General features: G+C 43.1%; 1 protein-coding gene across 8 annotated transcripts in view; it reads right to left on the bottom strand.

Annotated features, from left to right (window-relative positions):
- The window catches only part of VPS54 (VPS54 subunit of GARP complex), a 53,750-nt gene extending 38,934 nt beyond the window's left edge, over positions 1–14,816 (bottom strand). For 3 of the 8 annotated variants that reach the window (XR_008465297.1, XM_054194444.1, XM_054194440.1), the window contains exons 1-5: positions 14,690–14,816; positions 14,131–14,231; positions 3,839–4,000; positions 2,733–2,974; positions 1,221–1,299 (exon numbers count right to left, since the gene is read on the bottom strand). Coding sequence is in view for 6 of the 8 variants with exons in the window: in XM_054194444.1 (XP_054050419.1) it covers positions 1,221–1,299; positions 2,733–2,974; positions 3,839–3,974 (457 nt within the window). In the remaining 2 variants the exon portion in view is untranslated. Of the gene's footprint in view, positions 1–1,220; positions 1,300–2,178; positions 2,256–2,732; positions 2,979–3,838; positions 4,001–12,094; positions 13,128–14,130; positions 14,232–14,689 lie in introns of those variants that run through there. The other 5 variants (XM_054194442.1, XM_054194441.1, XM_054194443.1 and 2 more) reach the window with 5 other exon arrangements.
- Positions 14,817–16,302: the final 1,486 nt, after the last annotated feature.

Consider the following 16,302-nt stretch of genomic DNA (forward strand, 5'->3'; position numbering starts at 1 on the left):
CTGCGGACACCAAAAAAGTCTGCCAGGTAGTCTTTGCTAACAGTAATCAGAGAAATACAAAATAGAGAATTGGCCAGAGTGGAACTTCATGAAGTTCAACACAGGAAAAGGCAAAGTCCTGCACCTGGAGAGGAATAACCCCAGGCACCGTTACACGCCTAGGGTGTAGTGGCTAGAAAGCACTCCTGCAGAGAGGGACCTGGGGTCTTGGCAAACAACAAACTGACCATGAGCCAGCACTGCACTCCTCCAGCAAAGCATCATGGGTTGCATTAGGCAGAGCACTGCCAGCAGGCTGAGGGAAGGTGATCCTCCCTCTCCACTCAGCACTGGTGAGACATCTGGAGCAGCGTCCCCAGTTGTGAGCTCCCCAGTACAAGAGAGACCTAGGCACACTGGAGCAAGTCCAGTGAAGGATCACTAAGATGACTGAGAGACCATTTTTCATAGGAGAAGAGGCTGAGAGAGCTGAGACTGTTTAGCCTGGAAAAGCTCAGGGTGGATCTTATCAATGTTTTTAAATATCTGATGAGAGGGTGTAAAAAAGACAGAGAAGGCTCTTCTCAGTGGTGCCCAATGACAGGACAAGAGGCAACGGGCAGAAACTGATACATGAAAAATTCCATCTGAACATAAGGTGGTCAAACACTGAAAGAGGTTGACCAGAGAGGTTGTGTAACCTCCATCCGTGGATAAATTCAAAACCCAACTGAATACTGACCCCCCAGTAGGTGACCCTGCTTGAGCAGGTGGTTTGGACTAGACCATCCTGAGATGTCACTTCCCACTTCAGCCATTCTGTGATCCTCACGGCAGAGACAGGAATGGCCCAGCGCTGCCATTCCTTATTGCAAGGTCAACAGCTGCTAGAAATTTAATGCAACAGTTTCAATAGACCTTAAATTAAGGGAAGTTGAAGAAAACGCTGTCAGGGACCAAGTGACCTCCCACGAATGCAAACATGCCGAGGAAAAGTTTAAGAGCAGGTATCACAAGCATTTTGACCTATAAAATATCAGCAGTGGTCATGAATACTTCTAGTCAATCATGTCTGGGTTTTCAATTATTGTTACAAAGAAATCAGCAGCAGCTGTTATGGCGCATGAAGCTCTCGAGCAAGTAAAGATGATCAGCAGGTTATAGCATTTGTTATTGAATGCTATAACATACTGATACAAAAAAAATTACTTTTTAATGACTAAAGGAAGGCTTTGATGTACCGTGAGTGTGTAATAGTGTCCTGTCGAAGGTATCTTTAGGAGTACAAATATTCTTGCATCTTTCATGAACCTTCTCTCTCTGTAAAAGAGAAAACATGTGAAAGAATTATTCTGAGGCTTAAAAAAAAAAGTTTTTCTTTGAAACAGAACATTCAGAACATTTCCAGTGAAACATAACTACATTATACCAGATAATTCTGACAAGTTCACAATAGTATTTTTTTCCTCTTAAAAGCTCAGATGATGTTTGTCCGGGTTAAAGGTACCAAAAATTTCAGCCTGTAATCGATATGTTGGGTTTTTCTGTATCTTTACATCTCAAGAAAAAGTGAACACAAAAGTTATTGAAGAGGTATAACAACTTCTCTACATAATGAGATAGAACCACAGATCAACTGTAATTGCACATCAAAACATATATTTGCTGTCTAATCCAGAAATCACACTAACACACAATGAATGCTTTTTCATTGCTAAATTAGAAATTGCTTCCACGTCTTCCTAATTAGTACTTTGCCGAAACCATGTATCTTCTTTCATCATGCTGAGCTTCAAATTTTATCTACAGGTTTAAACACCACCAGAGACCATAGTGGTGAGAAATTACATTACTAAAGAACGTCTATGTTAGCTGGATCTCTGCTAGAAGCTACATCATGGGTCAGTTCCCTCTTCCCGAAATCTTCTTTCATTTAGTAGTCACTGCATTACATGCTAATTTTAACAGATGAGCTCTTAAGTGTTTAAAATGTTGAATATGTGAACTGATGGCAATAGTTCAGTTACAGACAATTTGCTTTCACGTATTTTAACTATGATTTACACAAGTAACACTTCCTGCAGCCAATTCTGTACCAGCAGAAAAATAAGAAAGTTACAAACCAAGGAAGCAGAAAACAGTGGGAGACTTCTACATGTTCTTTCAGTTAAAAAAAAAGAAAAAGAGAGTACTACATACTTACTGACACCTGTATTTTAAGAGTTTGTAGAAGTCTCCTACTGGTCCTGGTGTCCTTAGATGTAGCTTAAACTTTCCTGTTACAAAAGAAATCATCAAGATAATAGACCTATTCATAGTTTAAGAACTTCACATATAAATGTTTAAATTTGTGACTCTTAAAAAATATCTCCAATCCTTGCAGCACATAGTCATGTTTTATATTTGATCCAAAGGTCTGAAAATTGCACTGTAGAGCCCAAGCATTAAACAATCCTTACAGAATAAGGACTAATAATCAGAAAGGATAAATATGAACTGTAAGCCCTGGTGCAGAGCTCAGTATTCAGAAATACAATTCAAAAAAAAAATAGAAAGAATTTAGTCAGTGTTTTCCACACTACAAATACTGAGATTATAGAGCAAGAAACGCCTAATGAAGAGTTAACAAGCACTGAAGAGCAAATTAATTATCAGCTAACTGTATGATGGACTACTAGCAGGGAAAATCTCTAATTAGAAGAGGGATCTCAAATCTCTTTCTGTACTACAAGCATCTAATTTGGGGTTCTTACCGGAGTGATTTCCTGTTGGTATAATGCAAAATGTTCCTTGGTGATCTGTGGGAGGTAGAATGAAGGCGTGACTTCAGTGTCCACAAAGTCCACTCCCCATGTTTTTGTAAAGAAATCAGATTCCCTTTTTGCTAACCTAGGATCATTTAGTGCTGCTGGGAGATTGACTTTGGAATGATAAATAGTCCATCTGTGCTGATCCACAACTAGAGATGGGCTGTCACATAAATTATTGGGATCGCCTGTGGCACAAAAGACAAGACAGTTTGTTAAGGTGAGAAAGTGAAAGTTGTATGTTTGCTAAAATGCAGTTCTTAAGCAAACCATGTTTTCACAATTACACACTGGATCAGAATTATCTATGCAAAAGACACATGATATTCTCCTCCTGCAACACTTTAACTTGCATTTTTTCTATCAGATTAACCAACACAAATTTTCAACACAGTGGTGTATTCACACTCATTAAATATATTTTAGCTTAACAACATTAGCTTCTACTGAAGAGAAGAACATTGCAAACACAAACATATTTGAAATAATCTGAACTTGATCAGAATGACAGCTGAAATTCATTAGCATTAGATTTTGTAATTCTTAAGATCCCACCCCACCTACTCCTTATAAACTAAGCTTTAGTACACCCCAGCAGCTAGAATTGCGACCAAAACTCGGATTTACGATAGCACTAGAGACTTATGACACTGTGTTAGAGACAGGTCCTGCTCTCTTGCTTCCCACTGCAAGAGGGCTGGGGTGTTTCACAGCAGTAATGCAGCTAGGCTCCAAGCGCACTGTACGGGTCTTTTACAGGCTCTGACAGAACATACCCTCTCCTTGCGTGAGTATGGATCATAGCTATAAAGTGGAATCACACAAGCCAGATCCTGTCTATAACGTGGACATCTGAAAACAAGCTGTAAAAAGGAAGGCTCTCCCATTGCTCCAAAGGGACACTGGGTGGTATAAAGCAGAATTACAGCATACTTTGAAATAAGACTATGGCTTAGTGCACTACACCCAGCATACGAGAAAATTTGATTGAACAATTGTAAATGGATTAGCAACTTTAACTGCATTTTTACTCTCCTTGACACCGACATTACCTGTAGGTTCCTTGGGACACACATCAGGCAGTGACTGCACAGGTCGAAAACGTTTTGTGGCATCCATTTCCTTTTTAAAGAAAGCATCACTGCTGTTTGACTGAGGCACTGGTGAAGAACTGTGGCTTGATGCCATTGCATAAAATCACCACTTGATAAAAGCTAAATAAGAAAAAATAAATATTGAGACTTTAATAAACTTCTGATTATGGATTGTATCAAAACAGTGATGCTCCACCAGCTATAAGGTATTTTGTTAACTGCAACACTTTAACTGACACATTTCAACAGCAACAGGGGAAAGCTTATTTTAAACACAAAAATAAAAGGCAGAATGTAACTTCGTAGTCTGTTTCCTCCCACACCTCTACATGCCACATTGAAAAAGGTAAGGGCTGCAGGCTGGAGGTTTGGATCTCCAGAGGTCCCTTCCAACCCCTACCATTGTGTGACTCTGTAATATATACAGACCCATGTGGCATATTCTGCACCCTCGCCTTCTTGCACTGCCTTAATAGCACCGTTTTCTCCAAAGGAGGCAGTCTACAACCTGTGCTCATGATTCAGCCAAGCCCAGCAACAGCTACCCACAGACACAATATATCATTAATTATTTATAGTAATTGAAATCATTGTCACATTTCAGACAAATCAGAATCTGAAGAATACGAGCATGCCATGTATATCAGAAAAGCACGAGCACATACTATGCATACAACATAGACACCTTTTATCACTTGAATCAGGAAAATTCGCAATTCAACTTTTCATGGCTGTCTAGGAAAGTAGACTATTATTTCAATGTAATTTCAATGTAAAAAAACATTTGCACAGAGAAGACAATTAAAACACAGATCAAAGAGCTCTGGAGTAAGGGAAGTCCCACTAATTTTCAGTTGAATTTTAAGCCCGCAATTTGAACATAAACATCCTTAAAATTTTACACTGGGGCTGAACAACGTAATGCATTCTTTCCATCTGTAAACAAAGCTGCATTTCCATCAACGTACCAGTTGAGTCAGTAGTAAACTGCAGAACTATTACAGGTTTGAGAGTTTATTAAAACAAGCCCATAACGTACAGCTCAAAGAGTGCCCGTTCAAAGGGACCAATCTGAATCCTCACCTTTAAGGAGAAAAAAACACATCTAGCAAGATCTTAGCGTTTAACTACCCACCCTTAAGGGACACCTAAATTACTTACTACCCTGTGAAGGAGCACAAAAAGATAAAAGACCTATTTTATCTTCAATCGCTGAAGCAGGCACCAAGGGATGACTGTACGTCACCATGTCAACTTCTAACAGCATCACATGTACTACAGCAAATCTCATTTGGAAAAGGAAAAAAAAAAGTTCTACTTTCTAAACAAGGTTGGAAGTGCCCTACAAAACAATTCTAAAGATGAGTTAAGATACGTGCAGTTATAATAGAGGATCCCAACAAATGGGCCCATAAAGACTAACAAACACGTATTCTGGCCAAAACTCGGTCTGTTGGGTACCACTCCTAATGTTCACTTGCCTCTCTCCCTTTCTATCTGGGAACGCAGCAAGACAAGGAGGATAACGTGCTTCCACTGTAATTTTTAAAAGCAACTTTTAAAAGGGGTGAAAACAGATCGGCAGAACCTTTTCTAAAAATGCTGCACAAGGACTGGAAATCTGTCTCCCAGATTTTCTTTGGAGACGATTCCCTTCCTTCTTATATTAGAACAGTTTACGAGTCAAGATAAAGAATGGGAGCACTAATGGAAGTATGGAAGTAGTCAGAAAGGGAAAAAACCTTTCCAGACATCTGACAGACCCTCCTTAAATACCACAAAGTGTCAGTCTCTCTCCCCAAAAAGCCCCAAAGAAAAACTTTTTCTCTACTACTTCTGTTCCATGTTCCTATTCTCATATTCTTCCCTTGACATTTCCAGAGCAAGTTATATCTTCATGAAGCTATTCCCTAATGTTTTGGGGTGTTTTTGTGAAAAATCTAGTTTATGATAATGACAAAACACTATCATTTTAGCATTCTTAAAAAACACATCCAGTGCTAAGTTATAATGATCAAGTCTCCTAAAGGCATACAGTAAATTTATCTGCACTTGGAACCGCTTCAAAGTTCTGTATTTGCAGTTTTTCTCCTGAAAAAGCCTCTGTAATATGAGCCGCAGTCTGCTCTAGCCAGATGTATGAGCAGCTAAGGCAATTTGTAGAAAGCACTGAAATCTTGTACTCTCGCCGGCAAGCCTTTCATTAAGCTTCTCTCCTTTCCCCATAACGAAGTATTGCCTAAAAGTATATTCTAAGACATGAATTGTCTCCAAGTACATAAATCTCAGTGGAGAAAATGCTAACTGCATTATGCCAGTCCAAGATTTATAACAAATTTAAAAGACAATTTAACACTGAAGACTAGCACAATCCCTCAGCTTTTCAAAAACAAACTATACCTACTCTTGGCACAGGTATTTTTATTACTTATCACCACAAAATATTCACATTGCCTTTGTATACTGACAAATCTTAAAATAGAATGAAAAGAGTAAAATAAAATACCAATGCAAGCAGTAACCTTCATACTATTGAGTGGATTTCAACAAGATATAAGGATTCACAGGCAGAGGCCTTCTTAAGTGGCATGCAATATGATGCTGTACTAAATTATTCATAGTTAACAGCTATTCTAGTAGCCTCATAAGTCAGGACCTTATGGATAATTAACCTCAATGAACAGGAATAAAATCATCTGCACTGCCCAAAACCAGGCATTCCTCAAACTGCAGTCCTTAAATTAGCCAAGAAAGTATAGCTTCAGAAAGAAAACTGGACAGAATTACCTAAATTAAATTCAAATTACAAAGGAATATGTGACAGGACTATATGAAGACAAAAAATCCTGACCTACACGTGAGCCCTTCTGTGTACTTTAACCTTGGGGACATCAGAAAAATAGTTTCACTTGTTCACCAACAAAACAGACATTTTAGAGAGAAACTAATCTATAACCAGCCTTGTGAACCAGCATTTTAAAATATGCAACTATATATAAACTTGCTGATTTAAACATACCACAAAAATGAAACTCAATGTTAACACAGAACAAAACTGCTACAGAATATTTTAATTCATTCAACTTTAAATGCAAGCGAAACGCAGGTAAATGTAGTTAACTGCACAAGCTGTGCAGAATGAATGATGAAATGGTGAGTCCCCTGAGTCTCCTACTGAGGAGAGCATACGTGCAGCACTAAGAATATGCAACTGTGTAACTTAATGACATCAATATTTAAATTATATACAATTAAAACTGGGTTAGATTAACTCTGTTCTCTGCAGTAATCACCATAATTTACTCACATTTTGCCTAGCAATGTGTGTTAAACTAACTCAATAAAAGAAAACTTTAGGGGTTAGATATAAGAGTAATGATGGAAATAACGTACAGGATTACAGCTACTCTTGCAACATGCCTTAAATATATTAAATTTATTTTGTACACATTGTATTGATTTCCTTAGTTTAAAAATTGACATTAAATTACACTGGCACTGCAATAACTTATATCACTGAAGTTAAACATTAAAAAAACTTAAAAAATAATCATAACAATGAAAATAGCTTTGATGATTGGAATTTACTGTATTCTTACAGTCTGAGCACATGAAAATTAATATTTCATATTCAGCAATCTTACAGCTTCCTCTTTAAAAAAAATTCTTGTTCAATAACACGCTCAGCAACTATGATATGACACAGTTGTACAACATACAGCATGGAATACAATGACTTGTAATGACAAATGGAATAACCACATGCTTGGATACTGTACAGTCAGCAAAGCAGAAGTTAGTGTTGTGTGCTTAGTAATGTATTAATCACAGGAATTTTAAGAAGTTATCTCTGTGATGACTACGCTATGACTCTTGAGTTTCACACCCGAGGTTTCATCAGTTAGAAGAGCAGCACAACAAACAACAAAGCGTATTATTCAGAAGTAATTGCACAGGACGGTTCTAACTCTTGAGCATGTGCTTGTTTTTGTGGGTATTAAGACTTGCACGGAGCTGTTCAGAAACTGCCCTTCCATATTCTAGGCGTTATTCGCACGCTTTGTTTTTCAGATGGTAAGTCTTCGCTACCAAAACACTCAGTATTATCTCTATATAAACATGGTATCAGAGAAGGTGCGAACTAAACCTTGCCTATTCATGGATATTAACTTCATATTTCCTCATTTTTGGGCAGTTTTCCATCAGCATTATCAACCAATTTTCTATTTCCTACTTAAGGTAACAGCTTTACATGAGTTAATAATTTTTACTGGGAATTCTCATGTGCACACGCTTCGGTTTGGAAAGCTGTAATTTGTATTAACAATACAAATTACAAATCTGTATTAACAATACAAATTGGAATTTATGAAGTCAGTGCAATCCCTGCAAGGTGCCTGAAGTAACTCTCAATTTACTTGCTAGAGAAACCCATATTTCTCCTTTTTCTGTGCTCTCCCCCCAAAATGAAAATAAATCTACAACCTACTAGTAATACCTTCAACTTAAATTGGTAGCTTTGATAAATTAGCTGGTACTACAAGGAACATGCAGCTTATTAGCTCCAGCCTTTCATACAATTCATAGAATCTGCTCTCTAAACTCGATTTTGGCTTCAAAAATAGTGACTTCTGAGAAGAGACACTAAGCACCTAGGGCAAAGAGCCCAGGGCTTCCACTGACCACACAACATTGAGCAAGTTGTCCTTTAAGTATTCCACATTGTCCACGATGAGCCATGCTTGGACACCGCTAGGTACTTTCCAAGAGGTACAGTCTGCATCCCAAAGGTAAGGTGAGGAGAAGCTTCTCCATGAACGTGAATGGCATGCTAAAGTCCCTGCTGCTTTTCATGGCTTTGTCTGGCAGCAACAGAGTGAAATCAAAACATTTTAAAGTACTGTTCTGGTTACCCAAGACCATCCAGAACAGAAAACCACCAGAAGTCACCCACAAGTCACACTAAAGCAAAATATTTCACCATTTCTAGAAGAAATGATAAACAGCAGAAACACTTACTAAGGAAAAGGATACCTGAAATGTAACTAAAAGATACAAATGCCCAAAGGATTCTTTCTAGGACCTCAAGAGCCAACAATATGCCTGCTATTTGTCTAATATATTTACTCTGTCCTCAAAAGTTTAGGTTTCCCACTCTATTATTATACAACTCTTTTTTTTTTTTTTTCCTAAATAAGCAGGATTTAACCCTGTAACAAGGAAACCATGGCATGAGCAAAGTACACGCCCCCTTCTTAAGACAACGTGAACCAGCCTGGACTAATGCAAACTTTCAATTTCTTTCAAACAGCTCATTTTTTGGTCTGAAATGTTCACACTTGTGCCTGTGCCCCAAGACGGACATCCTTCTTTCAGCAGGTTAGGTTTCAGCAGAAATGTTTCAGCAGTTTCAGAGAATGAGGTTAAGGCTGCGGAAGCTCTTTTGCTAACGAAAGCTCTTTCTGAACAACTATTTCCACGCTGGGGTTTTAGAGTAAGATGATTGTCAGGGGGATGATGAGGCTAGAGTCAGAGGACAGGTGTGACTTGTCCCTGTGTCAAGCCACCTACATTTGGTACACAGTCCAACAACAAACCTCCTTACACAACTTGGAGATAAGCCTGTGTCAGCCCAGTCTTTCTGAAAGCCTAATAAATATACGTATATTTGTATTCCAAGCACAATTACAGGCTGGGCAGAGAATGGATTGAGTGCAGACCTGAGGAGAAGGACTTGGGGGTGTTGGTGGATGAGAAGCTCAACATGACCCGGCAATGCGCGCTCACAGCCCAGAAAGCCAACCCCATCCCAGGCGGCATCCCCAGCAGCGTGGCCAGCAGGGCAAGGGAAGGGATTCTGCCCCTCTGCTCTGCTCTGGGGAGACCCCCCCTGCAGGACTGCCTCCTGCTCTGGGGCCGCCAACAGCAGAAGGACATGGACCTGTTGGAGAGGGTCCAGAGGAGGCCACAAAGATGCTCAGAGGGCTGGAGCACCTCTGCTGTGAAGACAGGCTGAGAGAGTTGGGGTTCTTCAGCCTGGAGAAGAGAAGGCTCCAGGGAGACCTTAGAGCCCCTTCCAGTCCCTAAAGGGGCTACAGGAAAGATGGGGAGGGACTCTTGATGAGGGAGTGTAGTGATAGGATGAGGGGTAACGGTTCTAAACTGAAAGAGGGGAGATTTAGATGAGATATTAGGAAGAAATTCTTTCCTGTGAGGGTGGTGAGACACTGGCCCAGGTTGCCCAGAGCAGCTGTGGCTGCCCCATCCCTGGAGGTGTTCAAGGCCAGGCCGGACGGGGCTTTGAGCAGCCTGGTCTGGTGGGAGGTGTCCCTGCCCATGGCGGAGGGGTTGGAACTAGATGATTTTTAAGGTCCCTTCCAACTCTAAGCATTCTGTGATTTTATGATTCATGAACACACATGTAATTTTGGTGCATTCTGCATACCTTTTAATAGTATCCCAAATCTCATGTTCCCACAGTGAGGGTGCACCTTCTCTGCAAAGTTAGAATGAGTGATGACAATCCAGATTAGTTTGTTGGGATGAAAGCAACGTGACAAGGAAGCTATATATGGGTTATCTGTGTTTTTCATCAGCCCTGCTTAGCCACACGTGCCTGTTATGATCCAGTATATTCTGTAATTCCTTGGACAGTGCTGAGATGACCCAGACTGTGCTACTTTCTCAGCAAACTGCATAATGGGGACTGTGGAAAAGCGAAAGCACTTGAATATCTTAAAGAGTAATGCCACTACCGTCCCCTTCTATCATCTCTTCCATAGTGCCATCTCAAAATGTTCTCCTCACACGGGAAACGGGCAAGGCAAAAAGTAATCTAACTACAAAGAAAGAACAGGACAACCGCATCCCCACTGCAAAGCACTGTGGGTCAACTACAAGGCCAAGGTAAAATAGCATCTGATTTTCATATTACTAGATTTTGTACTGCTTTCTTTTGCCCTCCGCAGATGAAGTCACCTGAACAATAGATTTAAAGAAAAAAAAAAACAATAAAAACAACAAAAGCTTTAGTTGAGCTTCACTTCTTTAAATACAAGAATAAGATCCTCTGAAAAAAATTACCCAAAAAAGCCCCATCATTGAACAATGTACTGTTATTTGAATGCATGCGTGCATAAGCTGTTTAGAATAATACAGAAGTGTAAACATTTTGTCAAAAATAACACAATTTATCTCTCTACAGACAAACTAATTTAAAAGTAATATTTCACTTCCATTCAGGTACTGAATAAAATAATTAAATGAAACATCTGTGATATACTCAATGTACTAAATGCACTTCCTCTCATCCAGAAATCTAACTTCCCAATGCTGAACACTAATTTGAAATGAGAAGGCAGTTTCCGTGCTGGAGGAACACACCTTCCTACAGCCATTTAGCTCATTATGCGTCAAGTTCCTCCATGCCAGGGGTGGTAGAATCATTCTGAAACAATTAACAAAGCAGTAAAAATATATGTCAGAAATATATGTGGTTAGTTGCCCACACTATCACAGAAGACAAGAGCGGAATCTCTTTGCACTTTTTTTCAGGCATCAGCATTACAGTGTGCATTTTCCCTTGGAAAATAGTGAAATATGAGCATCTCATATAGCTCCAGAGAGGTACCTGCAGCTGAGCAAAGATCAAGGAGCCCCAGCAGGCATTCCAGCTAGAAGCCTGTCAAAGGCAGAGACCACGGAGCAGTGACATTTTGAGGAAAGGCAGAAGAACTGCACCAGACGGAGCAAAATTTGTAACACTCAGGTCCTGACTTCACAAAAGGAGTCTGACAGAAGCTGACGGCAATTTGCGTCAACAGCAAGTTTCCCTGCGCGGGGTCTCCACTTGCTATCTTCAGTGGGGTTAGGCTCAATTTGTTAATCTGAACCTAATTTTCTAAAAATGTGATTTTTCATGAGAATCATGTCTTCCCGAAGCCTTGCCAAAGCCCTGAACAACTGAAAGAGCTAAATAAAAATATTTACCAGTTTTCACATTACGCAAAAATCTGAGACCAGGGATTACCCGAACGCAGGCACAGCACACCTCAGAGCAAGTCTTATTGAGAAGCCTTGACACAGGATGCCTGTCCTCTAGCAGGAGGCAGAAAGGCAAGTATTCAGCAAACAAGAGCATCCAAACTTTACCTTGGTGAGCACCAGAGAGTGCCACCCATGTTTGTTGATAGTTCTTGTGGTGTTAATACCTACCCAGCAGAAGATCACTGATCGCCTCTATTCACATCACTTCCTTTTCATTCCTCAAATAGCTTCCATTTACAAGAAGCATAAATATTTCTATAAACGTAAAAAATGAGTATGGTTATGCAACATTTAGAATGTCAAAAAACAAAAGGAAGGTCTTACAGCAAGCATGTAAAACCGATGGGAACTCTCTGCCACATTGCATAGCACCAGAGATGCTACTCCAACTCTAACAACCTAGCCAAAGTGGCTCTTTTTTTTGTTTTAAGAACCAGATTAATAGTTGAAATATCCTAGCTTTTTCCTCTATCCAAAGATGAGTATTTTGGAGCAACTGATCAGTAAATGGATCCACCATTTTTGACTATGAGGGAAATACTTTATTAACCTTTTGAGAAGATCTTTTTTTAAAACCTAGCACCTAGGTGAAGTGGGTGCAAAAAATTAAAAATATGGGGAAGACAATTCTTAAGATGTGCTGGCAACTATTTCTTTGGACTTAATCATATGAGGCCCCAGAAATATATATGTAGAACATCCATTCGTGCTCACTCTTTCTCTCTTTATGCTACATTCATAAAGCAAGACAAGGAATAAACAAAACAGAGAGTAAAACAAAAAAAAAAAAAGAAACAAAACCCCAAAGAAAACCGAGTCTCCCAACTGGAAGGATAAGATATCTGTAGCCCTTCACTCTTCTTGAGAAACTCACAGCTCCTCATTTCCCCAAAAGTCTGAAGAAGGAAAGCAGAAGTGGCTTCTATGATGAGCTGCTGCCCCAAAAGAAGAAACGATACCTACATGATTCCATTTCCCAACTTCTTCCCACTCCAACTGCCAAAGAGCAAGTCTGCGGTCTGCTTGCTCCACTCTCTCTAGTGGCTCCTGACACTTCTCAGGCAAACAACATTTCTGTCCAACCTTGGACACGCACGTCCCCTTCTCCTCCCATGAAGTTTGTGCCATCAACAGGAAGGCGAAATTCCTTCACACATGCACCAGACTCCTACTACAGAGAAAGATGGTACTGAAGACCCAGGGACGCCCAGGCCAGATGCTACTACTGGCAAATCGGATGGGAGAGAGCGAGCTGCTTCTCAGTGCGCCTTCAGAGCTCATTAGTGAGGCTGCCCACACGATGCACAGCACCTTTTGCTTAGACAGCTGTAGATCTCCTGTCAATTAGTTAATTTTAGGCATTGTTTTCCTACCCAACAGCAGCACCATCCTATGCCCAGAGAATTTCAAGGGAACCATAGGCGGTGTCATTTTGGGAGTCACACTGGCTCTCAGGCTAAATTACTGCAGCCATTATAACAATTAACATACTACAGTCAGATTTTCTAATAAAAGCATTTCTTCACAGCACAGGGTTGCACAGGACCACAGCTGCGCAGAAGTCCACAGGGTGACTTCTTGCTAAGGACTCCATCAGATAGGGTACAGGTAAGACGGTAAAGCCCATACACCACCTGCACTTTAAAACTCTCAAAAACATACATGCAAATCTGTAGTCAAATAAGTATTTTGGTGTACTTTAGGCACTTTACACATTTGGGATCACTGGATGTCCTGTAACAGAAATCCTAAATTTTTAGAGAATATAAGAAAAACCAAGAAGGAAAAGAGAATCAATAACATACTAAGGTCAAAAACCGGACAGTCAAAGACAGAAAGTTAATTTTTTGTTGAGAGTGCAGGAAGTTGGTATTTTACAAACACATATGGGTATTTCTCTCAACGGAACATACCGCATTTGAAAAATTACATTAAGGAAAGGTAAGAAGTGACATTTGTCTACATAAATCCTAGATTTTAGGACCATCTCTAAACCCAGGAATCATTGCAATCCTAAGTGGGTTTTGGAACCAACAAATCCTTCAGATCTCCACATCCCAGTCCATCCCGCTTGCCGTTAACACAGGTGTCAGGTGCCAGTGTTAGCAAAAATCCCCAAATACTTGCTCCAAACATCACTTCCTCCCATTTATAAAGGCCAAGCTGGACGAGCGTGGCTTTGCCACCCGAGGAGCCGGCCATACCTTAGTGAGAACACGACGGCGGTATCTCAAGAAGGCCGTCGTCATATCTCTCCTCGTTGCATCGTATGGAAAACCGCCCGGTCTCGGAGCTCGTCGGTGACCTGCAGGAGAGACCAGACCCCACATGAGAGAGGGCCACGATGGCCGCGCTCCGGGCGGCCCAGGAAAGCCGGGCACTTCCACACTGACACTTCCAGAGGCTCAATGCCTCCCCACCAGGGACAGGCACCGATTTCCAACACCGCCCGTTTCCCACCGAGAGGGTTACCATGGAAATACAAAACGTAAATTCGCAGAAAAAGGGGAGAAGCGGGTTGCACCCACACACACCCCCAGCCTCCAAGTGGGCGCCCCTTCCTTCACGCCCTCCTCTCCCCAGGCCGCCCCTGGCCCCGCGGAGGCCCCGAGCCCGCAAAGACAAAGGGCACCGGGGGGAAAAATTCAACTTTCCCGGCCGCTCTCCCCGGCAGAGCTCCCCGCAAGGCGGCGGGCGGAGGCGGGGAAGCACCTGCGCCGGCGGCCTAGCAAGGACCGGCCGGGGAGTTCCCCGCTGCCTTACCTGCGGCGCCGGGCGGGCGGCGCGGCCTAGCGCGGCGCCAGCGCCTCCGCGGCGACACGTCGCTCCCCGCCTCCCCGGCGCAGGAAGCGGCCCGGGCGGCGGCGGCGGCAGCGGGAGGGGCCGAGGCACCGCCTCTCCCCGCCGCACGGGGGAGGAGCCGCCGCCGGCGGAAGGGGCTGCCCCAGCCCGGCCGCGCTGGGGGTTGCGGTTCCGTCCCCTGGGGGAGGCCGCAGGGACGAGGGGAGGCCGCCGTCGCGACCCGGGTAAGGGGAGGGGTGAGCCGCAGTGCCCGCCGCCATCCCGCCGGGCGAGAGGCTCCGCCGTGCCCCACGGCCGAGGCGCCGCCATTTGAGAGGCCCCACAAGTGCCCCATGGCTGAGGTGCCGCCATTTGAGAGGCCCCACAAGTGCCCCACAACTATAGCACCGCCATTAGAGAGGCCCCACGAGTGCCCCACAGCTACAGCACCGCCATTTGAGAAGCCCCATGGAAGTGCTGACATTTGATGGTCCCCACAAGTACCCCACAGCTACAGCACTGCCATTTGAGGGTCACCACAAGCGTGCCATGGCTGAGGTGTCACCATTTGAGAGGCCCTACAACTGTCTCGCAGCTACAGCACCACATTCCAAGGGTGTAAGGGACCCTGTGAGTGACCCACAGCAGAGGTGCTGCCATTTGAGAGGTTCCACAAGTGCCCCATGGCTGAAGTGCCACCATTTGAGAGGCTCTACAAGTGCCCCACAGCTACAGCACCACCATTTGAGAGGCCCCATGGGCAAGATGCTGCCATTTGAGGGTCCCCACAAGTGCCCCACAGCTACAGCGCTGCCATCCCAGGGTGTGAGAGGCTCCACGAGCGCCCCTTGGCCAGAGCGTCGCCATTTAACAGGCCCCACAGATAAGGTGCTGCCATTTGAAGGTCCCCACAAGTGTCCCATGGCTGAGGTGCTGCCATTTGAAGGTCCCCACAAGTGTCCCACGGCTGATGTGCCACCATTTGAGAAGCTCTACAAGTACCTCACAGCTACAGCACCACCATTTGAGAGGTCCTGTGGACAGGGTGCTGCCATTTGAGAGTCTCTACAAGTGCCCCACAGCTACGGCACTGCCATCCCAGGGTGTGAGAGTCCCCACAAGTGCCCCATGGCCAAGGCGCTGCCATGCTGGGGTACAAGGGGTCCCACAGACGCATGCCAGCAGTGCCCCGGTGAGGGGAGCAGGGTCTCCTCTGTGACATGGAGGCCTCGAGGCTTCCCCCACAAGCCAGCAGAGAGGTGAGCCACAGCAGCCAGGCTCTGCAACTGCAGCTGCTCCTGCGAGGGTTTCGGTCATGGCCGCTGCGCCTGCAGTGGGGAAATCATGCCAGGTGGCCACGGTCACGCTCAGAGACTTTAATCAGGCGTCATACCCAGCAGTCCCCTGGCTGGTAACTTCTTATTCGTAAATATTTTAGGCTGTAATTCTTCATCAGGCCACAGAAGATGCTGAAATGCAGGGACATGTTAGGTTCCAATTAAGCAATAACAGCCTAATGCCCAATGGTGCCCTTAAGCACACTTCAATCCTCAGCCGTAGTCCTGCAGCAGTCAACAAAAGATATCAAAACACAG

Source organism: Rissa tridactyla, chromosome 3 (genome assembly GCF_028500815.1).
Source record: "Rissa tridactyla isolate bRisTri1 chromosome 3, bRisTri1.patW.cur.20221130, whole genome shotgun sequence".
Classification (NCBI taxonomy): domain Eukaryota; kingdom Metazoa; phylum Chordata; class Aves; order Charadriiformes; family Laridae; genus Rissa; species Rissa tridactyla.